Source organism: Ostrinia furnacalis, unplaced genomic scaffold (assembly GCF_004193835.3).
Source record: "Ostrinia furnacalis isolate ACB-3 unplaced genomic scaffold, ASM419383v2 OfSCF4792, whole genome shotgun sequence".
Classification (NCBI taxonomy): Eukaryota; Metazoa; Arthropoda; class Insecta; order Lepidoptera; family Crambidae; genus Ostrinia; species Ostrinia furnacalis.
In genome coordinates this window covers 132,437-159,297 of record NW_021135031.1, presented here as the reverse complement: position 1 = coordinate 159,297, position 26,861 = coordinate 132,437, and the positions used below count along the sequence as shown (strand labels likewise).

Genomic DNA, 26,861 nt, shown 5'->3' with positions numbered 1-26,861 from the left:
CTTCGCCATAGACTTTCTTTACACCTGCTGACCTGAAGAAGTAATTAAGAAAAAACATTAAAAAAGCTAAACTCGTTGTGGAAGTTTAATTTTTGTTTGAAAGGAAAGTGCTTGATTACACGCTGAAAACATGTATGCGTTAGAACTACAACAACGTCTGAGAAATCAACACTCAGGCTTAAACGCATATGAGCATTACCGAGTAATGGTTACCAAGAACTGTATACTACTGCATAGGAGTAGCGTAAAATTCCCTCCAAGCCATTACGTAGAGCCTCACTGGAGCTGCACGAAAACTGACCTCAATTCTATGGAAATACGGAACTTATTCACGCCGCTAACGCACGCCATAAACCACGGGCAGAACAACACAACGCTATCAAGTTTAAAGTGCAACATCGAGACTTGGAGTCGAACGGGGTTTATGGCACTTTGTATCTGGCCGGGTATATGGGAGCTCATTAACGCAGCGCTAATTGCTCACACTAATAGCACTCGGGTTGTCGAGTTAGAAAATTCCTTGAACCGATTCTAAAAGGAATAAAGATGTGTTTGTGTGTAAGATCTTGCACCAAGCGCTTTCAAGTACGCACAAAGGTAAACCAGACGATAAAGTAATAACCAAGGGATATGAGCGTTTGATGCCAAGGCCTCGTTCATTTGTCACCGTGAGAACTTAAAGGGCGCTATTACATTTTACGACGCTCGCTTCAATTGCACAAGGCACTGTAAACTTGAAATTTTCTCTTCATTACATTAAATTTTTACGAGCAACGGCGCAACGTCAACGAATCTCGCCATCAATTCGTGGAAAGTCGGGGATAATGATATTTATTAAGTGTTAATTTAACACCCGCATTTGACTATTAATCCGTTAAAGATACGCTTAGAAGTAGGTATACAAGCGACATGTGCCGTCGATGTACGGCGCCGGCGGCCCGTCGCGACATTGACCGCAACTAAGCGAATAATAAAATAAATCGACGGCTGGCACCACGCCAGCCGCCCTTCACTTCGCCTCTATTCCGCGAACATAAAGTGCTAATCCCCGACCATTGCTGCGGCCGGCACAGCTCCCGAAAGTGAAACCGTAGACAGCCAGCAATGCATTACATGCACCCCTTACTTGACAGAAGCGCTGCTGTAATACGATCGAAGCACTATCGCTTTTGCACTGCACCCTAGATTTACCCCCTCGGAGTATAAGGTCATGCACCTTCCCTTTTCGACATTATATTGAGCAAAGTTTGAGCTGAACGGTATTTACATGGAAAAAGAAAATTGGACCCGACGGCACAAAGGACGCGGTCATTAACGAGGAGCGGAGCCAACCTTCATTTTCACGAAAACTGAACCATTCTGCGTTTCTCGGAAAACCCGCATGAGTCACCGCCACACCGCTCGCTCTCTATCGCAGGTCACTACGAACGATCGCGTATTTACATTCGTCGTCGGCTTGATTCAAAAAACTCGATTACGTTGAATGATTCATAGTAACCTAGCTATGATTCAGCACGCGACAATATAATTTTCACTTATGAATATTTGGCAGTTCATAGGAACCGCCTGAATAATAATATCGAATAACATCTTCATGGCACAACAAGATTTTTCAGAATAAACAAAGCAAATGCAGCAGAATAACAGAATATTACATGTGCACGTCTGAAGGTTGCGAACGAGGAAGCAATGAGAAAACAGGAAAAACTGGTAAAAAGGCGGAAAACTTGAATCTACACAGTATCGCTTTAGAGTTGTTAATGAAAAAATTAGGTAACAATTCATACATAACTCACATAATCGCGAAAACCACAAAAATAAGATAGAGTAATCTGCAATCGCGACGCATGGCGCCGCGCAGAAGGCCGGATATCGTCCGGAAATGGCGAGCATTCCGCGCGGCGCCGCTGCCAACCGCAGACTTCGCCGAAAAAAACAAATGATACGTTTTTTGTAAATGGAACACTCAACAAAAGGTTTCATAAACTCTAACTGATGGTTGGACTCGTTAAGAATATAAAGTAGTGGCGATTCGGGCACTCATCTAGGTTTCTCTCGCAGTATTTAACCTTGCGGTTTTCCCGACAACCTTGAATGGAATATTTTTCCTCGCGTTTAATTTAATTAAAATAATTCTCAGTAAGTAGTAGGGTGGTCCTTATTCCTACGAAAAAAAAATTTTTTATTATATTTTGCGGGGCACCACGTAATTTGAATATATACCATATGAAAGTCTTTCATTATTTTTTTTTTAATTTTTAAAAGACTTTTAGGGGTCGCTACCAAGGTTTGAATTTTAAGTAAAAACACAAAATCTATATTTGTTAGATTCATTTATTTTTAGCCAAAGCCAAATAAAAATATTACAAAATTATTGTTGTTGCTATGAACTAAGATATTATGTAACAATGTAAATTATTTGAATCAATTATTTTTAAGATATAAGTGTTTACTTGTTAGTATCTCGACGCGTCGGTACCATGGTCGGTACAGAAGAGGGGTTGAGGGGAGAAGGGGACAAGAAGTGATTGTCTATTCTATCTATGCGATGTTCATTTGCACCTAAAATGTGATATAAACACTTAAATAAAACATTTATGAAACCATGATTTAAGATCTTCAAAGCTTTTGTAAATATTTTGACAGCTGGTAGCGACCTCTAAATCTTAACCAAAAAAAAAACAAAAAAAACTAATTTCATATTTAGAGGTATATAATCGAATGAGAAAGTGCCCCGGGGAGAATTCAAAAGTCGAAAAATAAGGACCACCCTAGTAAGTAGGTTAGCATAATTATGATAAAATTTTACAAATCGTAGAGGGTTATCTATACCTAGAAGTGTTTTAAACTGTGTTTATTGGTTTGTGCGATAAGGAACACAGCTGCGCGAATGAGGCGGAACAAAGAGGTAGGTACTTAATACTAATGCGTTAGTGGAAAATGCTCACATTTTGAGACAAGAAAAAGTTACAAGATTTCATTATGTAATGATAATGAAAAATTCACTAAAACGCGTCGATGTTAATACAATAGGTAGGTATGTTAATTACAAAACAGCTCAATACAACTTATAACAATATGTTTGTACTCGTACATAATAGTTCCGTCACTCTATCAAAACTTGAACTTATTATCCTTTCCGTCCGAAAAATACTCCTTAATAAGAAGGTAGGCAATCAATTTTCATATAAATTGAATCATGAATTATAAACAGAGTGAAGAATCGCTCGTTTATTAAATAAACGTAACGTAAAATGGTTAAGAAGACGAAATACTCACGGTAGTGGTATTTACTAAATAGTTAAAGTTAGTGGGCAAGCAAGGTAATAAACGAAGCGCAGCCGACAGCAAGAGCGAGGTTTACGCCACTCGCGGTGTTTAAGCCATGGTGCACGTTTTCAGAATCGCAATGCACGTATATGAGCACTTCAACAAACAGCTCCTTTGTCGGCGTCGCGAAATTACGCTGTAAAATGTATAAACGAAACAGTTATAGCTGGCGTCGCTGAGACCGATAGACGGACACTCAGACAAAGCCATTGTTCGGTGGCCGCTGTTAGGCGGGCACTTATGCTAATTTCTTTTGAGGTACAACCTTCCTTAGTTGGTACAAGTACTTTATTACCTGCTATATTATACCCAATGACAAATGTGGAGGCAATGAACCGAACTATTCCACTTAAGTTAATTATGCAATTCACATGTTTTGATTAAGAAGTTTCTACAAATATTTTACCATGTTTGAAGAAACTTTACTACTTATTTGTGTGAATTTGAATTACAAAATGTATCATCAAAGTAATTAAGTATGTAAATTCTCAGTGTTTGTATTTTTAAACAATTCAAACATCATAAGAAACAGGCTTTAAACCTAAAGGTCGGGTTAAATCGTTAATCTAGCTAGTAGAATGGCTGCGCGGGCGCAGTGGTGAGTGCTTCGGTTTATCGGCTGGGTGCGGAAGGCCTCTCTGCGACCCTGGCACCGCCTAGCACCACCAGAGATAAAGCTACGCCCATCGCGCTGGAAATTAACGGCATTATGCTAAGGAAAAACACCGAACGTTACAAAATACCAAATTATGCCTCCACATTATCGACAGATAAATAGCTATGTTGTAAAAAAGGACAACGAACATAGTGACGAAACCAATTCGTAGCTTCGCTCATGTGATGTTTTAACACATAATTCAATAAGTCGATGCATACAGGCATTACCTGTTTAAAGAATATTCACTCGGTACATAATTACATTTGCATAATATACAAGTAAAATAACTGCGGTTATGCACGATAAAGATTTACAGATGTACTTATGTATACTTTTTGTTGGTTATAGTGGCTACTATTGGCCTTGTGATCATTTATTTAGCATTTTCACTGCTTATTGGTGTCATCTTTGCCCCGAGAGTAAATTAAAAAGTAAGACTCGACGACATTATTAACATTGCACATTAAACATATTAATTTATATGGATGACATTTTTATATCCACACAAACAACTTTCATTCAATTTACACGGTCTGGCTGGGCTCAGTGGACGCGCAGGACACGGGGCGTTCGGCTTATCAGCAATAGATAATGGCATCCGAATTGTCTGCCTACACCGGCACCACGTTATCGCATTACCGAGAATCAGACACAAACACTTGCAGTTATCGCAAAATACCTATTTCACAATCGCTGTTCTAAAGAAATTCCAACATGCCTGGAATACACTGCCCTTTATAGATATATCGCACAAATAAGGGCAAGATTTATCGATGCTTCCTTCTACGTGTAAAACTTTAAAGTCATGGCTTTATTATGTTGTATAATAACTTATGGTATTGCATAGTTATTAATCACTACTGTAGATATTCCATTAGATTTCATTCTGATTGTTGCTACTGTTCTGAGTTTTGCATTTCCACAAATAAACTGCAGCTCAAAGATGGAATTAGGTAACCTTCTATCAGTGCCAACATTTAATACCCCGCACTAAGCTCTATATTAAATTCAAAATACTTTAACACCATAAAACGTATGATCCTAATACTAACACATTTCCTATTTACGATATCAAAGGAAGTGAAGTTTACCATTTACCAGGTAATATAAAGCGCAGTAGTGCTGGTGTAACTTACTGTGGCACTTATATGATATATGCGTTTTGGCACAGGCCCAAGGTCCTTTGTGTGACATGTAAACTTGGATGTAGAGAGTAGGAACAGTCGGAAGTTTAATTAATTTATAGTATAGTAACATTTACGCATAGTAATATTGCTCTTGTAGGTATGTATAAAAATAATAAGAGAATAAAAAATGCTATTCTAGATGTTTCAAGTAATAACAAAATAGCCGATTTCAAATAACTTGCAAACAATAAAATCATTTTCAATATAAAACTTTGTCTACAGGACATGCTAAAGATAACCCGCTTTTTACGATTCTCATCAAGCAACGAGGCGCATTTAACGACACACAACGAATAATAAGCCCGCATATAGTTGAATAAGTTACTTTTATACGTGAAATTGACGAGACTATAATGGGTGCGCACGAGTTGCAGTTTGAATAAAACAACTACTACAATATTGAATTTATATTGTAACATGTTGGCTGTAAGATAAATATTAATAGTACATTTGCAATCAGAAAAAAATTTCGAGTTGCAATTTGTATGGTTTTTTTTTGTTGCCATGGAAAAATTCTAACTGGAAATATTTCATTTTTGCATTATTAATACAGTTGCGGTCTCATAATTTTAATTGTTTGTGATTGATAACGCAATTTCTAAGAAACCACCTTGAAGTCTTTAGAAAAATTATTTTTCTTTTAGTTTTCAATATCCTGATTTCAACATCCTTATGGTGATAATGGCTATGTAGCATAGATACATGTATCATCTACATCGAGGTCCATTGTTTATGACACTGGATACTACATTACAATCTTATCAACAAGGGCATCTATCGTTATCAAGAATAGTTATTGAATATTAAACTAACTTTTAACTTACGTTAACGAGCATGGTATGTATAATAATGGTAGAGACAACATGGGTCCTCTAAGTCCTCTTCAACAAGCTCGCTATACAATTAAGTGAACTAATTACCTAATTTAATGTAAATGCTGTAGGTACTTAGATATTTTTAACAAATTATATCATATCATATACATAATTCTTGTCAAAACACACATGGCACGTTACTTATTTACGCATCAGGGAATCCCCGTGATATCAATATTTAGTTTTATTGCCAAGCTAGGCACATTAAAAAAGAAAATAATTTTAGTAATTATAACAATGAACTGAAATTATCTATAGGTACTTAGTGTTATCTAAAAGTAATGACTGAAACTACAAATAATCACTATCTGGAATTTCCATCAAAATAACATTTTGACTTTTATTTATGTTGGTAATTTTGTTGTAATAACAATAATCCACGTGGGAAACAAAGCACAGAATGCGTCGAACAGATCTTTACATTATGTAGAGTTCAGGGCTCATCAGCCTAGTTAGAGAGAAAAATTATAGGTACACTTACAACCCACAGTGGGTACAATGGCGATGCAAATAATCGCGATTATGGCAAGGTTGACGTCGGGCGGCGGAGGGTTCGTTCAACTGACCGCGAACGATGACACGGCGCGAGCGTCGCGGCGTCACATGCGCCCGCGCCGCCTGACGACGTCGTGCTGACACCACTCACAAGTACTCACACCTTCACAAACTCTCTAACTTAACCAAAGCAGACCAGACCACAACACGACCCTTAGCCAAACAAGGCAAAGCCATTCTCAAAGATAGAAGTAAACAATCACAACAATCTTATTACTGATGCAATTTTACAAGAAATATTGCAATCACGTGAAATAACAAAGACATGAAAACAGTTTCCGATTCGAGATAAATAATAATGTCCTTCGAAAGCTGCAAATCTTAACAATAGTTACAGAGATTTTGCAAACTCACCAAAATCCTTTAACTGCAATCCAAATAAGGCACTTCACAATTCAACAGAATGAAATCTTCAGTAATAAAACTTCAATAACTTGTCGTAACTTGATAAAACAAGCGCGAAACACGCGTGCGCGCAACGAAAACAATCGCTTGACAGATGTCGGTCGGCGTCGGAAAACCCCCTCAGAAACTACGCGGCGCAGAGGACGCAGTGTGTAAATATTATTGCTACGGCTGGACAAAGGTTTTTGTTATCTAAACCGGTGTCAGTCGCGTGCACGAAACAGCCAGCCGCGCGGGCAGCGGTGGAGCGTGGAGTGAGGCTCGCGCGCCAGCCCCGCCACCGTCTGATAAGCCTGGCGCGACGCCCCCCGGCGACGCCTACGCCCCACTCGGCGCCGCCGCCGCCGGTGCATCGTAAACACCACCGGCCGCCCCTCGGCACCCGGCACCGCCACCGCCGCCGTCGCCCGTCGCCGGCCAGACGGGCCCCCGCGCATTATGCACTGCACCTACGCGAAATTTCACAACTGCACCTCGGCGTGTTGCAGAAAATCAACAACTTTCGACTCCTTAAAAAGACGAGGGAACACCGACGATTGCGAAACTATGGCGGCAGCCCAGATACAGCGAGAACAATGCGGCGCAAACAAACGCAGACCCTTTTTAGTGTCCTCCTAATTGGGCTAGAGGTGCGTCGGGCAGGCAGAAATTCAATATGCAATGCGATCGGCCAGCTACATAAACGGAATAATTGAATTAGTGCGAGCATGTCGAGCACGAGAAGCCGCCAGCGGTGCCCACCTAAGAAGAGTGGTGTCGAAATAGTGCTGCTGACGTCTACCAAAACTCAGAAATTAACCAACCGCAAACTGTGGAATTGTAAGTTTTGCAGACCATGTTAATGTCGGGTAAGTTATTGCTCGTAAACTCTTTAAATGCACCTTACTGCTAGACCGCAAGAATTCCAAAATGTGCATCGTAAAAAAGAAAAGTGATCGGAGGAAGTCCCTGAGTTTTATATTAAATAACTCTACTAATATCACTTGATCGCCTGTGGATAGACAAAGATGGACTGAGGAAAACACTAAATGCGTTTAGTTAGTTCGCCAATGCGTGAAGAAAATACATAAACATGTTTACAAGTTTTACAACGACCTAAAAAGGACAACAGTTTCCACTGCGATCAATCAAGGAGGCAATGACAGAGCTCAAAGAGCCTAGTAGAGTTTGATCACCTATAGACAACTCTGGGGTTCAACGCTCTTTATGAACACAATGTTGTTTGCCGGTTGTTAGAGTTACCTACTTTGAGAAGCTGTAAAAAAATTATAAAATACACCAAAATTAAAATTATTGTCTAAGATTTAACAAAATTGTTTCGGAGAAAATCGAAATAATGAAACAAACTAAGTATGTACATGACATGTGTGTGACCTTTTGCAGATGTATCAGTATTACGAGCTGCGTAGGTGTAGCTAAATACAAAATTGTTTTCGAAGAATTGCGGCCGGCCAGCAGTCGTTCGAAACCCATTAATTCAGTTGTTTACCGAGTCCATATCAAGGCTTATCTTGATAATTGGTGGTGGAACAACCAATTATGTATTTAAAATGTGTCGATTTCCAATCTCTGGTCAAAGTTGACGGAAATTACGAACATATTATTGAAATAAATGATCGCTTCATTGCTAAGAGAGTTAATTTTATATTCTTTAAAAGGAACTCGCGTCGCATTCTTTAAACAAATGTTATTACTATAATAAATAAAGTTAACATTAAGTGCAGCAGCGGTAGACACACGATTGAAACTCAGTAAAAAAATATATGAGACGAATAAAAAACCCGAGGTCGGCAATCAAAGCAACAAAATCCGCCATACAGCCATATAACGTAATGCCGTAAATGTGAAATATTGTGCGTCAATATAAATTCTTGATTTTTAAAGCCATACAAATGTACTGAGGGGATATCAAAAAATGATTTAAATAACATTGACGATGGATGCGCAGACGCAGCCGTAAACATTTACGAGTGCATTACTCTCCGGCGACTGGCAGTGCCGTGCAAATTATCCCTCCGGCAATTTATTTTACGAGAATTTAAGGTAAACCATTCCAAAAGTTTACATTATAACCCTAAATACCGTGAAATTATCATTCCACCCAATCAATCTGGATGCAAATCAAAATATTTCAAAACACAATACACAAAACTATCCCATAACGAAACGAGGTGGTTAGATGCCAAGAAAAAAATGAGCTCACATTTCTTTTGTGTTACAGAAAATCAATGTCATATAACTCACTCTGTCAGCCGAGAAATCTGGCGAGACGCGTTAGGCCCACATAAATTACAAGATTAATCTTTTCAAATAATTTGACCTTTTCATCTGACGAGGGTTCATTAAATAATGGCGTCAAAGTCAAAGTCAAAGTCAAAATTTCTTTATTTGTTTAGACTAATAAATAGTTCTTACAAATCGTCATTTTGCTCTTAAGGAGCCTCTACATGTCTCATAATCTTTTTACCCTACCAGCGCTTCGAGACCAACATTTGGNAGTCAGTGAGTGACAAAATTAAGTAACTTTGACCCGTTATAATTCTTAAACTACTGGTTCAAATTGAATGAAATTTTAAATATACCGTGTCTTTACAATTCCTGCATAGCTAATGAAAATTCAGCCTTCTAGTTTTATCCACAACGAAGTTACAGGCGGTCGAAAATGGCCTGAATTGCTTCGAGAAAAGGATGGTACGGCCGTGCCGCTTTTTTGCTCGACTTGGTGGGGGCACTGCCGTGCCCCCAGATTCTTGATTTTTAAAGCCATACAAATGTACTGAGGGGATATCAAAAAATGATTTAAATAACATTGACGATGGATGCGCAGACGCAGCCGTAAACATTTACGAGTGCATTACTCTCCGGCGACTGGCACTGGCAATTTATTTTACGAGAATTTAAGGTAAACCATTCCAAAAGTTTACATTATAACCCTAAATACCGTGAAATTATCATTCCACCCAATCTATCTGGATGCAAATCAAAATATTTCAAAACACAATACACAAAACTATCCCATAACGAAACGAGGTGGTTAGATGCCAAGAAAAAAATGAGCTCACATTTCTTTTGTGTTACATAAAATCAATGTCATATAACTCACTCTGTCAGCCGAGAAATCTGGCGAGATGCGTTAGGCCCACATAAATTACAAGATTAATCTTTTCAAATAATTTGACCTTTTCATCTGACGAGGGTTCATTAAATAATGGCGTCGGTATTGGAAGTGCAGTATTGTGCCGTCTATCACGGATTATGTAGTGGGCGGGAGCGCAACACAATCGGCTATCACGTTATTATTTGAAACAGGAATTCCCGAATACATGCATGGTATGATAAACTCATTACTGCACCATTTGACTGTAGGGTTCCATAAATGCCATTGTTTAAAACGATAACAGAAACAAGTGCTGCTATATTCGCTATAGCATTATGAATTTGATATCAAGGTACACATTTACTTTCCACAATCATAATAATGTCTTTGTGTAGAAGGGCGATGTGTGGAATAAGGCATTTGTAACAAGTGTGAATTCAATTACCAGGCTGTAATATTATGTAAATCGGACACAAATACAGGTCGCAATACTTTACACTAACAACAATGATTACAATGCACGTGCGCATATTACAAATATTGCAATCGCAAATATAAGCATGACATCTTTTAATAAGGCAGTCAAGGCGGAAACGTGGAAAATGTCAGTAATCTACTGAGCTGTAAGCACGATTCTTGCCCATAATCGGAACAAGGACTCCGCAGCTGTTGTAAATATCAGTACCATGCTTATTATTGTGACGTAATTATTATTCCACTAGAGAACAAAGAAATAAGTTTGCGAATTTATGCAGCGAAATCTTTTGTTTTAGGGCTGATTTTTCAATCGTCAGATATTATTTAACTGAAGAACAAGCTTGTCATTTTGACATATTTCCCATACTGAAACTGTCAATGTGTCAAACTTATTCTTCAGTTAAAAGTTATCCGATGATTGAAAAATCAGCCCTTAGAAGACGAAATACAGCTACATTTATGCAAATGGATCGAGGTGCAGTTAACTACCATTCCCATAATCAAGTGATCGGGCAAAATAAATAGAACGTCCGGTGGGATGCCGGGCGAGCCGATCTCATGAGTCACCTCCAACTGGAGGTCCGACGGACCGTGATTTTTGAACATCTTTCAATAACGGAATTCCCGGACCTTGAGAAGTGAATGCAATAGTAAAGCGGTAAACCCAATCGTATTTTTTTAAAGTTTGCGGAATATTTGAAGAGACAAGACATCTTNCAAGACATCACTGTTTATGACTTTATATTGTTACCCGTTGTTCTATTGTAAACTTTACAAAAGAACCCGTAAAATTTATTGTCAAGGAGCAAGATTTACTGTAAACAAAAGATCAACATTCACTTAAGGGTAGTTTTCTGCGGAACTTTTTACCGCATGTTAGTAATTAAACAATAGAAAAGATAATTTTATTTACTCCCTTAAAATATTGATAAAAGTAAAAACCAGGGGTTTTACCCATTAGCCTGGGAAAATTCTAATGCTTTTTTGGACCCCAATTTCAAATGCTTTTTTCTTGATAAAATATTAATATCCATCCACCCACAACCCCGCATTCGCTAGTAGGTATTTTAATTGAAATTATAACTTATTTGTTTTTAGTAATACATTATCTATTAACCACATTATGTAATTATGTCACATNCTAGCTTTCCGCCCGCGGCTTCGCCCGCGTGGAATTTTGTCTGTCACAGAAAAACTTTATCGCGCGCGTCCCTGTTTCAAAAACCGGGATAAAAACTATCCTATGTTCTTTCCCGGGACTCAAACTATCTCTATGCCAAATTTCATCAAAATCGGTTGCGAGGTTTAAGCGGGAAAGCGTAACAGACAGACAGACAGACAGACAGACAGACAGAGTTACTTTCGCATTTATAATATTAGTTGGGATGTCACATAGATAATTATTACACCCTAATGAACAATGAATTAGATGATGACAAAAAAGCGCGAATGGATATGTGGGTGTAAAATAGTGATGAAATAAAGTAATTGCATACGATGCAGATGGTTGACTTATAGGTGCCAATAAAAAGCCTACGATTACATTAAATTATCATACGTGACACACATCACGCGAAAAGTAAGACACGCAAAGAATGACAGCGGCGAAATGTTTGCTGCTTACGAACTTACGATAAACTCCTTACAAAAAATTAACGGGACGCTTTTTAAAATGCACTTAAACCTTAATCGCTTAGCCGAAATGACCGCTTTTCACTGGTCTTTTCTTATCTCCTAAAGGGACAATAAAGACTTCGAAAGCGAGCAATGTCAAAAGGGGAGACAATACGACACATTTTATGTAATGGGTCAAAACGGATAACAAGTAAAATTATCTCCGAGAGAGGCAATAAAGAAGTCACTTTTGCTCTTTATTGAGCCTTTATTGTTATAGCTTGTGCAACTACATAAAAGGTTCTAACTCTTGAATGTCACCCTGCTGCGGTGGCAGCCACTTTCAGACCATTACCCAAGAATTAGGACGCTTTGTTTTCGACAAGTAATTCAATAGGAGCAGGAGATATTTCAGTTGTTTACCCGGCAATTTGTGTAGAAGTTTCTACAGCAAGCACTGGTGTGGTTGCTACTCATGATCAAAATGATCCTGACAAAGTGACAACTACACAGTCGGTAAGATCAATAAATTATATCTATAAATCAATTACAACTGTGGATAATTTATTATAATGAATTTAAAATCAATACGGTAGTAGCGTAGTGGAGCTTTCTAAAAATAAACTGCACATGCTTCACACGTGAAATAGTTGGAATCGTGTTTGCAAAAACATGTTTTTAAGAAAAATGCCACGTATGATAAACAAATCCAACATGTCTCAATTTAAATATTTTCGTTGACGATACTAAAGTTGTGAGAACTTCCCGCAAAAATTTAACATTCTTCGGAATTCCAGTGCAGATTACAGATTGCAAAATGTAACAACGTTATAACACTAGTTTCTCAGTCTCATGCACATGCCTTGGATATGACGTCAGTGCTCTCCACACAGGTGTGCGGTGCGGGTCACAATTTTTACCTACTCGTCGGCACTCGAGGCACGCATTCCAAGAAAATTATACCGCGACAAAAACGAGGAAGAAATTTCCTTAACTTTTCAATGATTTGCAAAGTTAAAAAACGTAAGTTAACCAGTTCGACCAATACCTATGTCGATGATTCATCCAGTAGTGTAAAACTAAGAAATGATCAATGATTTAAAAGCATATGGCACGGTTCGTTATGTCGCATGTTAGTACGAATTGTTTACTTCCGACGTTTGCGGTGATGAGTCACCTTATTTCTAAGAATTCTGTATCGCGCGAGTAAGATTATCTAATCCCGAATGATAAACGCTTTTAGCGTTATGTTGTTTGTTTTGTGGTTTTAAATTATTATTTAATTAGACGTCTCGTGATATGAGTTGCACACCAAGCATCACATCGCCTAATCGATTCCATGTCCACTATTGCTGCTATTAGTCTAAATTGCGCACATCCGGCGCGCATTGGCCGAGTTGGTGACATCCATTAGGTGTCGCCCAATCAAACACATCTGTTAGGGTCTGCGAGGTCAATCATTACTTAAGAGTTTAACACTAAATGGAGCAGAGGATACCACAGCTGCTGTTATTACATAAACTTCTGTAATGTTTTGTTTGATATACCTAATAGGCCAGCGAGTCGTGGTATTTTGCTCAGATTGAAATTTTCTTGGATTTTCCGGTTTTAGCAAGACTATAATCCTCCTCTACAGAATAATCCCTGAAACTGCCAATTTGTGTCGAGGTCAGTTAGTCGTGCTCGTGTTCATGAATAATTTAAATCTGATGAAATTCTCCCCTATTGATGACGACCTGATAACAGACAAAGAAAGAACATCGCTAATGACGTGAGAAGTTTAGGAAACCGTGCAAGAAATTACAATCATGGAACCTTGAATAGACAGGGCGGAAAAAAATTACAAGGTGGCGTGTTGTGGGGAATCCCCGGTGGCAATGCGTTCTTGGAAGCGCGGTCGCAGGAGAAATTTCACAAGCGTGTAATGTGGGTCAAGACAGCCGGAATTGACGTTTCGCGCAAAGGTTGCTGCCACCGCCCCGCCATCGCGCCACCGGGTCCGGTTGCGCTTGCGCAGTTGCGCAATTGATAGCCTCGTTTATCAGATCCTAAAAGATCAGTTGTTTCTAGAACGCAGCCGCAATAGCCATTGACATGATTGACGTCACAAATCAGGACTCAATTGCGAAGCGGGATTCGTATCTACTTGAAATGGTAGGTTTACGAATCATGTTTATTTTAATGAACGTTTCACGTTTTCGCGCCTAGATAGCAGAACTAATATTGATGAATTTTGGTATGGAGATAAATAGCACGCTATCATTTATAGCAAAAATTACTCCTGATGAAAGTTTGCATGGGGAACATAATTTCTTGTGTCCGATCAAAACCTATGCGGTCGAGCGAGATATAGTCATAAATAAATAAAAGGTAAATGGATGTAATAATGATGCCTTTCTGAAAAGGCCGCATGCAGCACCGCACGTTACACTGGGAAAATCCAAGGATTTCATTCATGCATAGCATTAGTAGTTTTTGAAAGTAAACAAGTCTGCGGTTTTGTGACGTTAGTGATTTAATAACTTGTTTTTGTTCAATAAATACAATTTCGTTTTGCGGTAAATTACATTACATAGCCTACCCAGGACTTATTAGTTGTCTAGTCAAGATTTTCTTACATAGGAAGGGTAGGCAATTTCAGTTAAATATTATAACTTATGTAGGTACGTGACAGACGGCACACATTGAATGTGTGTAATTCATATAATTTGTGAACTGCAACCAATCATATTCTTGAAAGAGGAGCAATTCTCCAAAATCTAGTTCTCGGAACGTATAAAAACGCATTAAGTAAGTACTTGAAATAAATAAAATTAAGCATGACAGGCATAATATCGGCAGTTCCATAAAAACGAAAGACGTTACAAATTATACAAAGTAAAGGCATTATAATAATGGCACACCACAGCTGCAGAGTTCGTGGAACTTTGGCGCGACGCGCGTGGCGAGGCCTTCGCGGATGACGTCATCGCGGTGACGTCACCGCTCGCGCGATCTGTGACGTCAGAGTATTTACCAGAACTTTTTGATAGGACAAACGTTCTATTTAGCTAGATCTAGTTCTTTGATCAGATGCGATCTGTTACGGTACGGGCACTTGATTGGTGTAACTTTATTTATTTTGTTTGTAATAATTACTTATCACTAATTAACGACCTTAGTAAGCCAATGTTAATAAAACCATTAACTACACTACAACCCGAATATTATTAGGTATGTATAATAAAAAGAAATGTTTTTAATTTGGGATCAGTAATATTGCCTTCATAGATATTAGGCACAAATTAAATATTTAGCTATGTATTTATACAATTAATTAGTAACAATACTAAAACTGTTAGTAGGTAATTCATATACAATTACAGGATTATCGTAGCTACTAACAAATAATAGATAGATAAATATCGGTAATTTTAATTACGAATCGAGTCAATAACATAATTAGGTACGATAAAAACATTACATCACCAATTAAATACAAACCATTTTAGAAACAGTTCATTAAAAAGAAAAGAAATTAAAGTTTGTAACCAGTAGCGCCATCTATGTTACATCAAGACAAACTTGTCATGAATGAAAAACTTATATTTTTCCTTTTCACTAAGTTTTCATTATATTAAATTGAACTAGATAGATAAATTAACTTATATTTATGCATTTGTAGTAATTATAATTATTATTCTTGTATTCTTTTTAAAAAATACAATAAAATTGTAATCTACACATTTACATACATGAACTGTTTTGATAAACATTTTTCTAGAACGTACGCTACCTGCCAGTATCAGACGTAAACAAACATTTGAAGTTCGAACAAAACAGTGCAAATTTTTTTTTGATAAATAATTTTAAGTATCGATACCTACAATAATAGCGTCATCCTTCTCGCACACTAGCCTGAATTAAGTTGAAAGTTAAAGTGACAGGAATTTTAACAAGGATACGGCTAGGTAGAGTAGGTAACATTAAAATAAATTTAGTCTATGAGATGAGAAGGCAAGTTATTTATTTATTTATTTAAACATTTAAACTTGTATTACGAACATTCACCTTGATAGAAGTTTGCCAGATTTATCGTTTTTATCAGTGTGATATATCTAAACACTAAAATTACTGATGATAATATATATATCTATATATATCTATATGTGTTATAGAATGCTGTTTGTTTTCCTAACAATAAAATAAAATAAAAAATAAAATAATAAAATAACAAAACAAAAGAAAATTTCAAATGGTGTTTTTTTTATCTTGGATAAAAAAAACATCTTGGGAATTCAATGATTAACGAAATCATAAAAAATATTATGAAATACCCACGAATCTAGGTGGCGGGGTTTGAGAAAGTTGTTTACAAAGTTCGGAAACTTCTGCCGACGCAGTTAGGAATGTAAAATTTTTGGTGACACTGTTTCAATTGTTTAAGTAAACTCACCATTGGCTTGTTATATTCATCTGTCTGGTAGTCGAACATGGTAGCGAACATCAGACTGTCGTCTTGCTCGCCGCTGATATGGTATGGCACCAGCTGAGACATGAATACTGTCTTTCACAACAACCGTCCAAAAAATTATTCACAAATTACAAAAATGATTGAACAGCACAATTCAAGAGTTCACGTAACACGGCGTGTCAATTCACTGTGATAAGAGTATGACTCATGTACGAAGCCTTGATCAACTATGAACGNTGTAACAGTACGCTAGAATGCTTTATATCAGACTGAGTAAGTTGCCGCGCTCGTGGCCGGTTTTGTACGATGGCAGACAACCGCACCGCGCACGCGCAACCACGCCTCCAAAACCAAAGGGGCTTATGTCGCCAAGTATCCAAACAATTCGCAGACTGAGCCAAATTTTTTACAAGTTCTCGATGGCAGTTAATTTCAGTGATTCAGGGAATAGTTTTTGAATGACACGAATGTGGATGATGCTATACCTTTAGCTTCCGATACCGGTGCCAGAAAAATTGAACCAAACAAGATAAACAAAACTTTGACAGCAATGAAAAAACATGTGTAAAAATTTAAAGAGTTTAAAGAATTTGTGGAAGAATTTTAAGAATAAATCATCTCGTCAAAAACAGGCACTTTTGCATATCGTTTTGTTACATGTATTCAAAGCGCCACAACAAGAAGAACAATAAATTGACATGATTAATCCAATATGGCAAAGTAGGTCATTAGCGATCCACAACAACTTACTGAACAATATTGCTCAAATAAGTAAAAGACAATAACCAGTAATTGCAAAGGGTTCAGAAGTAACTAAACCATTGTTTAGGTACCATTTGTAGGTATCAGATGATTCATTACCACCAACAAGGCTTAAGAACAATACGCTAGGCTAGGAGTAAATCTAGCCACATTTTTATCGGCATGTGGTGAACCGATACGCTACATGCCTATGCAAATGACGATAAACGCATAATGATGCAATAATGAACTGCTTTTTAAACATGTTTGATATTTTGTACCGTTTTCCCAAATCACAATATCATTATGACGGAATTGATTCCGTAATATTGAAACGTGTATTTGGTTCTTCTTCCATTCTAATTATTCAGAGTAGTTAAAAGTTTGCAAATAAGACTAACCATTGTAATGGTGATACGTAATGCAGTAGGATCTTTTCTATTTATGGTATGGGAACAATAGACAGAAGAACTAGGTCAAGTCAGGCAAATATCATGCGCGTGAGTTGAAAATCTCTTATGAAGGCCAACAACACCCTTATAAAGAAATTTTGTTGGAATTCTTCTGTAGGTACATCTTCTTTGCTTGAAAACATGATGAGTTTCTGGACAATATGAGGAAGAGAACATGGTGAAGTCTGTAACAGTATTCAGAATAATAGAGACGAGTTATGCATGCCCTAGGTAGACTGAAGATCATTAGTGTAAAACCAGCTATTCTGTTATACAATTACATAGTATTTACACGCTATTACAATAGGTCGTAATCTCGTAATAGGTTGGGCGTGGATAGTGGCCACGCAGTCTGATGACTTGATGTTCATTGATTTCATATCACAATGACGTCATATTGGTGTAACACACGTAATGTTTACAGGAAATAACATATTATGTACTATCAAAACTCGAGGAACTGTTTCGACTGTAAACTGCTGTAGCTGGTGTCTGTTTTCCTTGTTTTATCAGCTGTGCTAGAAGTGTTCCATAAATACATTGTCCTTAGAATTAAATGATAATAACTTGTATAGACAGGGCGTGGTACTAAAATGTTTAACTTGGCAGAAATATTATATTTTTCCTTCAGGTTTTGTCCTGCCTGCTTCGTGTTGTTGAAAATTCTTATTTTCATGGAACTGACACACATTGATAAATTATCTGTTTTTGGAACTGTTCCCAGTTCCCAGCTTGGTAGGCTTGAAAGTTTGAAAAATATAACGGTTCATAAAATCTCACTTGACTCTTGAGGCATGTCAGCAACCATTAAGTGATGTGCTTTTGTTGTATCATCAACCCACACTGAAAGGGAAGTACCTACATAGGTATTCTTTCGTCCACAACTATAAGCCATTTTTTACTGTTTTTGGTGTACCTAGAGACAAAAATATTGGAAATGGGAGAAAAATGGGGTGCTTTTTTGGCAAAAAAATAACTTGAAATGGTCTTATTCTTCTTACTTTCAAGATTATAAATTTTAATCTTCATTTATGCTTTTGGATAAGAAATTAACAGCGAAATCGTTGATCGCAGAAGTTACTCGTTAATTAGTTATTTATCTACCTTACACCTAGCACACAGTACACAATAGAACTAGTATGTACCTACATAACTGAAACATACTTCATATTCGTTTTATTGAGTGCACCTGACACTAAATTGATGTGGTACATGACGTGTTTGTTATCGTTTATGTATCGGAACGGTATAGAACTATTTTGTTGAATCACTTGACAAGGGCGGCAGTTCAAGGTCGGCGGCGGTCACGCGAACGAAGGTTTCCAGGAGTTCAGGGGCCGACTCCACGAACTAGAGTGCGGTCACGATCGCAAATAAACGTGTTCTCATCGGCCTTTATCGCTGGATCACATGAAAGTAGGCCTCCATAATGCTAATAATCGAAATTGAATATATTCCAAAAAAAATCTTTTAAGGTTGAATCTGGTAAACTCCATGTAAAATAAACAGTTTGGGCAAAAGGCAGATCTTATGGAGGAACGGATTTACTAGATGCAATTAGCTATTGCGTGGATTTGCTCGTCTTTCATTTTTCGGACCTACGCCTCTACATATTTATTATGTCGGCTGCATAGGTTTTAGTGGAATTGATGTGCTTGCTTACACCAAATAATTTTGAAGACTTTTGAACAAATAAATATATCAGGGCAATAATTTCATTCAACCAAACCAATCGGATCATTTCATTTAATGAGAGCGGCAGTTGGTAATCCTACACCTCTAATGTGGGTCATCTCACCGTATATATACTCATTGTAGGTCTCTGATCGCCTCCTTATGTTAGTGTCACCACAGTATATATATTAATTTATCTACTGTGGTGTCACCTTGATCTAGACGTTTATCCAGGGCGCACACCTAATGTCACATCACAATAACAACTTCCAAATTGAAACTGCCTAACATTTTAAATTGTTATGTTCTTCAATGAGCATGGAGTTTTAGTCATGCATGATCTGCATGTTGTGTCAAATAAGTCAAATTATTACTAGCATCTGCCTGCGACTCGTGTGGATCTCAGTCGGTCAAACTGTCACGGAATGCGCCTGCCTCAAGCTTGAGTACATCCACACCAAAAAATGTAATGTTGTTATCCTTAGTATAAGCTATGGATTTTCCAAGTGAGTGTCCCCTTTGGTCTGTTTCTTTTCCAAAATCCAGGATTGGTAGCGCAAGTTTGCGACTTGCGACAAATTGTATTCAAATGAACTCTTCTTTTTAAAGGTAATATTTTCTAATGTTTTCCAAAGTTTTTGAACAATAGCGTGCGTTGCGTATGCTAGTATTTTCAATTTGCATAGCAACCAAATGTAACGGTGACAAAACGTCGATTTCATTAACGTTCAGTTAACTTCACGTAAAGTGTGCGTGATCCTTATTGGCAGAGACGCGTGGGCCGGAGCCGCGGCCGCGAGTTTTCCTCGAAGTGATGACGTCATCGCACTCGACGCCCGCTACATTTTCCTCGTACAAACCTGCTCGAACTTAATACCACGGTCAAAACATGCTAGTTGAAAAACAAAAACTCGTACGAGTAATGTGGTCTGCTACGGGAAACATAAACATTAATTAATGGTAGTCTTTTTGTTTCGAGTCTAAGTAGGCAGTTAGGCACTAGGCTCTAAGGTATTATCCTTCTTGCGGCATGCTTACTTAATTGTTTTATTTAATTGCTACCTTATTATAATAGCTGTTGTAATTTTTTTATTTATTGAAACAGCTTGAGCAACAAGACGTTCCAGTCAAACNTATTTGGGATTTTGTCAAATGAAATAATAAGGTTCCCATAATGTTAAGAAATATAAATTAAATGAATAAGTGGAAACAATCTGTGTTGTAAGTGGTTGTGGATGTTGTTAGGAAATCCCATGATTCAAAGGTATAACAATATTATTAAAAGACTTGGCTTGCACACGTGTTTCCTTGGACAAAAACACGATAACATAGGTGCTGTAATAACAAGCACTACAGCATGCCATAACTTTATGTTTCCAAGTGGACGATTCTCAAACAAAAAAGTAAGTCTTGGGGTTTTCTTCTCTTCTTCTTTTTAACGATTCCTCAAATGTTTTATCATACTCCAAGCTTGTAGTTTTTCTTCAAATTATAATTAAATTACTGGACACAAACGTCACGGGAAAATCCTGGACTTCCCGGACATCTGGCCCGAGCTGTATGAATAGGGTAATAAGAGCTCCGGGATCATCTCCGATAACGAATACAATGGATTGCGACCCTGGAGCGCTTTCGATCCGAGCCGCTTCCGCCTCTATCTGTGTGGACTGACCGTAATTAGGGTATAGCGCCCATAACGTTAGGGCGCGGGTTTAGATTTTCCCATGATTCACGTTTTCGCAGTTGTTTTCTGTATAAAATATTTGTCGATTACCTCTGTTTCAGATCTATCGGTCACCGTCGCTCATGCTGGCATCTCGTTTTGCGAGAGATGGATAGCAACAATCGAAACTTCGGAAAATATTTTTGGAGAAATCCCGCTAATCCTTGTCTGGTACTTTGTTATTTATTGGTTATTGGTTTCAGTTCTTAGCTCCTTCTTTAACGTTTGACAGAGGTTCTTGAATGGAGACGCCGAAGCACAGCGTGGGACCTGCCCGATGGACGGATGTCCTGATTAGGGTTGCGCATAACATTGGACGAAGTGCGGTATGGATCACTCGCGATGAAGGTATATTTTTGGTAATAAAGTGAGCTGCAGGCAGGCAATAGTCCTTCAGAAACTGTTGTATACCCTAGACTTGGGTTTTTCTCTGCTAGGCCTTGACTTCTTAGCGTCGTATAATCTCCCTTGCAATGAAGTTCTAGTAAAAAAGGTTCAAATTCAATTGATCAATTGATCTTCAATGTAGTCTAATGAGATATGAGCCATGAGTCATTCAACAACAACATGAAGATGACTAAGCCAGCTGTCTTATCAACGTTTATCAGGATTATACTTTTATCTCATATTCCATTTCACATTAAAAACACAAATTTAACGCAATATGAGATAAAAAATATGGTAATTAATAACCTAAAAAGACCTATTTTAATATGTCCTTATATGGCTGTTAAATAATTATTTGGACACAATGACAATCACAATTGAAATTTAGAATAGAAAATAGGTCACCAAGTTCTATAGTACAGAATATAGAATCTGTACAATACCCATAAAGTTTGATAAGCTGTTTAGCTTATTGAAATGAAAAATTTCTGTGTTTTGGACATTATCTTGGTATTGTTACTTTTGCAACAGAAAATAAATCAAATCGATGGGCATGGCATAAATCATCTAATGCGCATGTCACTTCACCTGGATTTGGAACTAACAGAAATCATAATAAGTTTAATAAACTTAAGTATCATTTTCAACCGACTTCAAAAACGAGGAGGTTCTCAATTCGACCCGTATTTTTTTTTTCTATGTTTGTTATATACGCGATAACTCCGCCAATTATGAACCGATTTGAACAAATCTTTTTTCGGCGTATAGGTAATACCTCAAGGGTGGTCCCATTTAAATTTAATAATAGAAAAAACAACCCCCAAGGGTGGATAATTGGGGATGAACTTTTTTATACGCAATATCTCCGCCGATTATAAATCAATTTGAACGATTATTTTTTTGTTGAATAGGTATTATCAAAAGGGTGGTTTCATGCGAATTTGAAGAAAATATTTCACCCCCAAGGGTGGAAAATTGGGGATGAACTTTTTTATACGCAATATTTTCAATTTTTAGTTTTTTTTTGTGTTCACGCATTTGAAGTCGGTTTTATTTTTTTTTAAAGTTAATTATGATTGCACTAATTGACAACACATTTCAAAAACACTGTCATACTGAGATATTTTTTTAACATTTGCCTAAGTTAATGGAAGAACATGATGTGTAGCAGCATAAGGAAGAACATGATATTTTTACGTTTTAAAACTAGCATTACCTATAAAAGTAGGAATTATGACGATGTTGATGGTGATGATGGACATTTCTCGAAAGAGATAAGTAATAATATTCTTTCAAAACTCTAAACACATATTTCCTACATTTATTTATCTATATTTTTCACAAGACACAACAAAATAGACTAGTTTAATATCATAAAATACACTTTTATCCAACAATTTATTTAGGGAGGTTAGGCGTAATATATTACTGAAAACATTTAAATTAACATTATCCACAAAACAAAATTATGAGGAAACAATTACATTTGAGGATACTAGTTACTTAGGTAGAAAATAACCCTAAAATATAGCTAATGTTATTACAATTACAGGAAGGATGTTTAACAAATAATGTGTCCACTCTAATGATACACAAAGTTATTACATTAACATACATTATACATGAAATAGGTACCTACTATAATTTTATAATGCCCGTTTTCACCATCAATCCCTAATTTTTAAGTGACCCCTTTGAAAACAAATTTCCTGTTATGTGTTACCATAGGGGTCACTTAAAAATTAGGGATTGATGGTGAAAACGGGCATTAGTCTTATACTTAAATCTTAGACAAAATTTATTAGAGATACTAAAGTTTAAGATTTAGATGCTAAAGTTAAACTTTAGGCATACAAGGAATGTTTTGATCATTGTATTATAAACTGAAAACTTTTTAAAGAGGAACATTCCACAAACTTGTAGATTTTGCTACGCAGTTTAACGTTTCGGTACTGCATGTCTACCACTTACCGAGAGCAAAGGTCTGGAGGTTGGCACCGAGGACACGAAGTCATTTGTGGAGGACCCCTGTGAAGATTGACTGTCATCACAGGAGAAGTCGGAGTGGTTCGAATGGCTGTCACTAACTTCCAGCTTCATTGTCATCAGTTCTTTTCAATAACACTGTATTTTCAAAAAGTTCCAGACTACACTCGAACTGCAATTTACGCAATAAAGTACTTGAAATGTTAAAACGATCCAAATGGCCCGAATCAATTTATTTCCGCGTTATCAAAGCAGCTATCAAACAAATCACGCAATTTCATCTGACAGTTCAAAGATGACAGAAAAATCAAAATATCAAAACGCCAAACTACGAAAGAGCACGGTGTTCACAACAATGGTGACTCATCACTTCAACAAATGCACAAGCGATGACGTCGTCGTCGCTTTGGGGATGCCCTTCTCAATAAGAATTTCAAGCTAACCACAACAAAAAGGCTTAACTGCCAGCTAATATCGCTAACTTACGACGTCCTACTTTAGCCTACAAAATTTGGAGGGTGATATCACCCGTGTAAAATAAGAATATGGCGTGATAGTCGACCAATAGCACGCATTCGCTCTTATGACGTCAACCATTAGGAGAAGAAATAAAAACATGGTTGGTTGTGAAATAATATTTGATGTCCATTGCTCGTTGCCAAACCATAAACGAAACCATAACCAAAACTGTTCACATGCATGCGCAGACATGTATAGAACGATCAAATAAAATTTCGTCATTGAAGTTTTATGTAATTTTATTATTTGCTTTATTAAGTAATGTAAAATTAAATAGTTTAATGTGGTTTTATGGGAATGGGAGAGTTCACAGTACATTTTCCTTACACACATACACATAACTAGAAGTGAAAGATTTGAAAGTAAAAACATAACCCTTTTTCTGGCGTAGTTGGGTAAAAAAACTTTCATACATCGTCGTTTCATCATCAAACATCTCATTGCATCGTTTGATTTTTTTATTGACTGTAGGTCTCTGAAGATCCCTATCCTACCTCTTGATTAAGCTAGACTGGCTAGACTCTTGCCAAGTTATCTTTTTATCTATTAAAAAGACACTGCTACTGCTAGCACGTACAGTATTTCGATAGTTATAATAGTAGGAATAATCAATTCAATCAGTGATCAGTGTGGCATAACTTAACAGGAGAGAGAGTACGTCATGAGCTGCTTTCTAAGCCTCTTCTTTTCTTTTTCTGAGGGTACAGTGGTAAAACCAGTGGTCGAAGAAGTGCTATAGTTTAGGATGTGCAGTGCAACAGACAGGGTGAAATATTCCATAGGCCTCTGCTTCTTTTTTCTGAGGGCAGTGTACAACACGATGTGTTCAAAGAAGAGAAGGAGCATACAGGCATACAGGAAACAGCATAATCTTTTTTTATATTTCGGCGAATACCAGTAACGTTATTTTTATATTTATTGTGATATATCTTTGATTCGTTCCGATGAAATGAAAAAAGTTTAAGCTGTCAGTGAGACGGATTGATTGTCAAAAATTGACAACTACGAATTGTTTTCATTCGTGAATCGTGGTCCATGTGATTTGATTGATGCAGTTTTATGGAAAATTGATCGAAAAACTTGTAATTTATTAGTAAAACTTTTATTCCCAGTTAATAGAAATAATTAAAAGCCACCGCTTTAATAAATGACGCCGATAAGATGGATTGTCTTCTAACATTTAATGAATGTGCTAATTACCATGTTCTTAGTTTTTAAAGTAATTAATCTTGTTTTAGCACTATGTCTGGGAAAAAATGCAAGCATTGTGGATCTTCCGAGATAGAAGTAGATCCGGCCCGAGGAGATGCAGTGTGTACAAGCTGCGGCACGGTGCTGGAAGACAACATTATTGTCGCCGAAGTTGAGTTCCAAGAATCTGCTCATGGTGGTGCATCTGCGATAGGGCAGTTCGTGTCTGCGGAGACAAAAGGAGGAGCCACTGGATTTGGTCGAGGTATAAAAAAATATTTTTATGTAGGTACCTACTTATATTATTTTCCTTTAGTTAGACCTGTTTTAAAAAAACTGTTTTTGTAGCCTTCCATGCTGGAATTGGTCAAGAATCACGGGAGATCACGCTAAGAAAGGCAAGAGATGGCATCACGACGCTCTGTCAGCAGCTCCGTTTGAACCAGCAGTGCATAGACATTGCCTGCAACTTCTTCAAAATGGCGTTGTCGCGGCATTTGACCATCGGCCGGCCAGCCAGCCACACTCAAGCGGCCTGTGTGTACATGACCTGCAGGACTGAAGGCACAGCCCGTATCCTTTACATAACCAATAATTGCACCTTTTTATGTACCCACCTAAAGAATGTTCAAGCTTTTTAGCTGGAATATTAAAATATCTACTAGGTTTGACTAAATGCTACTATACTTACTTCTCAGGATTTTTTACTGGTGAAATGTTACCCTATCAAAATGTATTTATCTAGAAACGTCTGAAACAGCCAGAGCTAAAAATGTTGAAATACACATAGTGGACTCTCTGTTTTTAAATTCTAATTGTTGGCGCTTCTCGGGTCCTCGGGCTTCTTCGACATCGATCGGCCATCATCGTCTCCACGCGAGGCGCCGGCACACTCCGTACGTGCCCGACGCCCACTCAGCCTCACGACCGTCACCGGTGTCAGACGCGGCCCTCCCACGTAGGCGCGAACTAGCAATATAATTATTTAATCATTACACCTATGAAATACAGTCCGCCTTTTAATTTATCTAACGTCTAGTAAGACCCTAACACTAATATTATGGTGATTTCACTGGCTGAAGTATCATTATTTTATTTTTATTTTATATCTTACATCTTTTAATCCAGTAATTAACCGACTTCTTCTAACAATGTAATAATATCCTTCACTAATAGCCCAGATCTCTTGATTGATATCAGCGACGCTCTACAAATCTGCTGTTATCAACTGGGCCGAGCATATTTCAGGCTGTCTAGAGCACTTTGCATCAACATTCCTCCTACAGGTAAGTGCTTTATTTAGTATTTTGTGTGATGATGTATATTGGTGTCAAATTAGCGCAATACTGATACTCAATTTATTGCAAAACAGTAATATATGAAAGGTGCTTTAAAGTTTAATTTTACATATTTTGTTGATTTCTGCACTATCAAGTGTTTGTTTTGAAAAGGTTATGAATAAAATAGGTTGTTACAGTTACAAATATTTAAAAATACCATTGCCAACAAAACTAGCTTAACTAGGTAATAATATTTA

At 37.3% G+C, this 26,861-nt stretch overlaps 2 protein-coding genes across 3 annotated transcripts in view; one reads left to right on the top strand and one right to left on the bottom strand.

Moving 5' to 3' along the window:
- kay (transcription factor kayak) overlaps nt 1-24,112 on the bottom strand; it is a 35,566-nt gene extending 11,454 nt beyond the window's left edge. Inside the window, exon 1 of one of the 2 annotated variants that reach the window (XM_028314568.1) lies at nt 23,600-24,112. In XM_028314568.1, the coding sequence (XP_028170369.1) occupies nt 23,600-23,734 (135 nt within the window). In that variant the 5' untranslated portion in view covers nt 23,735-24,112. Of the gene's footprint in view, nt 1-16,633; nt 16,906-23,599 lie in introns of those variants that run through there. The other variant, XM_028314570.1, reaches the window with a different exon arrangement.
- A 1,033-nt stretch (nt 24,113-25,145) lies between these two features.
- Brf (Brf RNA polymerase III subunit) overlaps nt 25,146-26,861 on the top strand; it is a 31,366-nt gene continuing 29,650 nt past the window's right edge. Inside the window, exons 1-4 of the mRNA XM_028314583.1 lie at nt 25,146-25,245; nt 25,372-25,589; nt 25,673-25,897; nt 26,506-26,610. Coding sequence (XP_028170384.1) covers nt 25,376-25,589; nt 25,673-25,897; nt 26,506-26,610 — 544 coding nt within the window. The 5' untranslated portion in view covers nt 25,146-25,245; nt 25,372-25,375. The remainder of the gene's footprint in view (nt 25,246-25,371; nt 25,590-25,672; nt 25,898-26,505; nt 26,611-26,861) is intronic.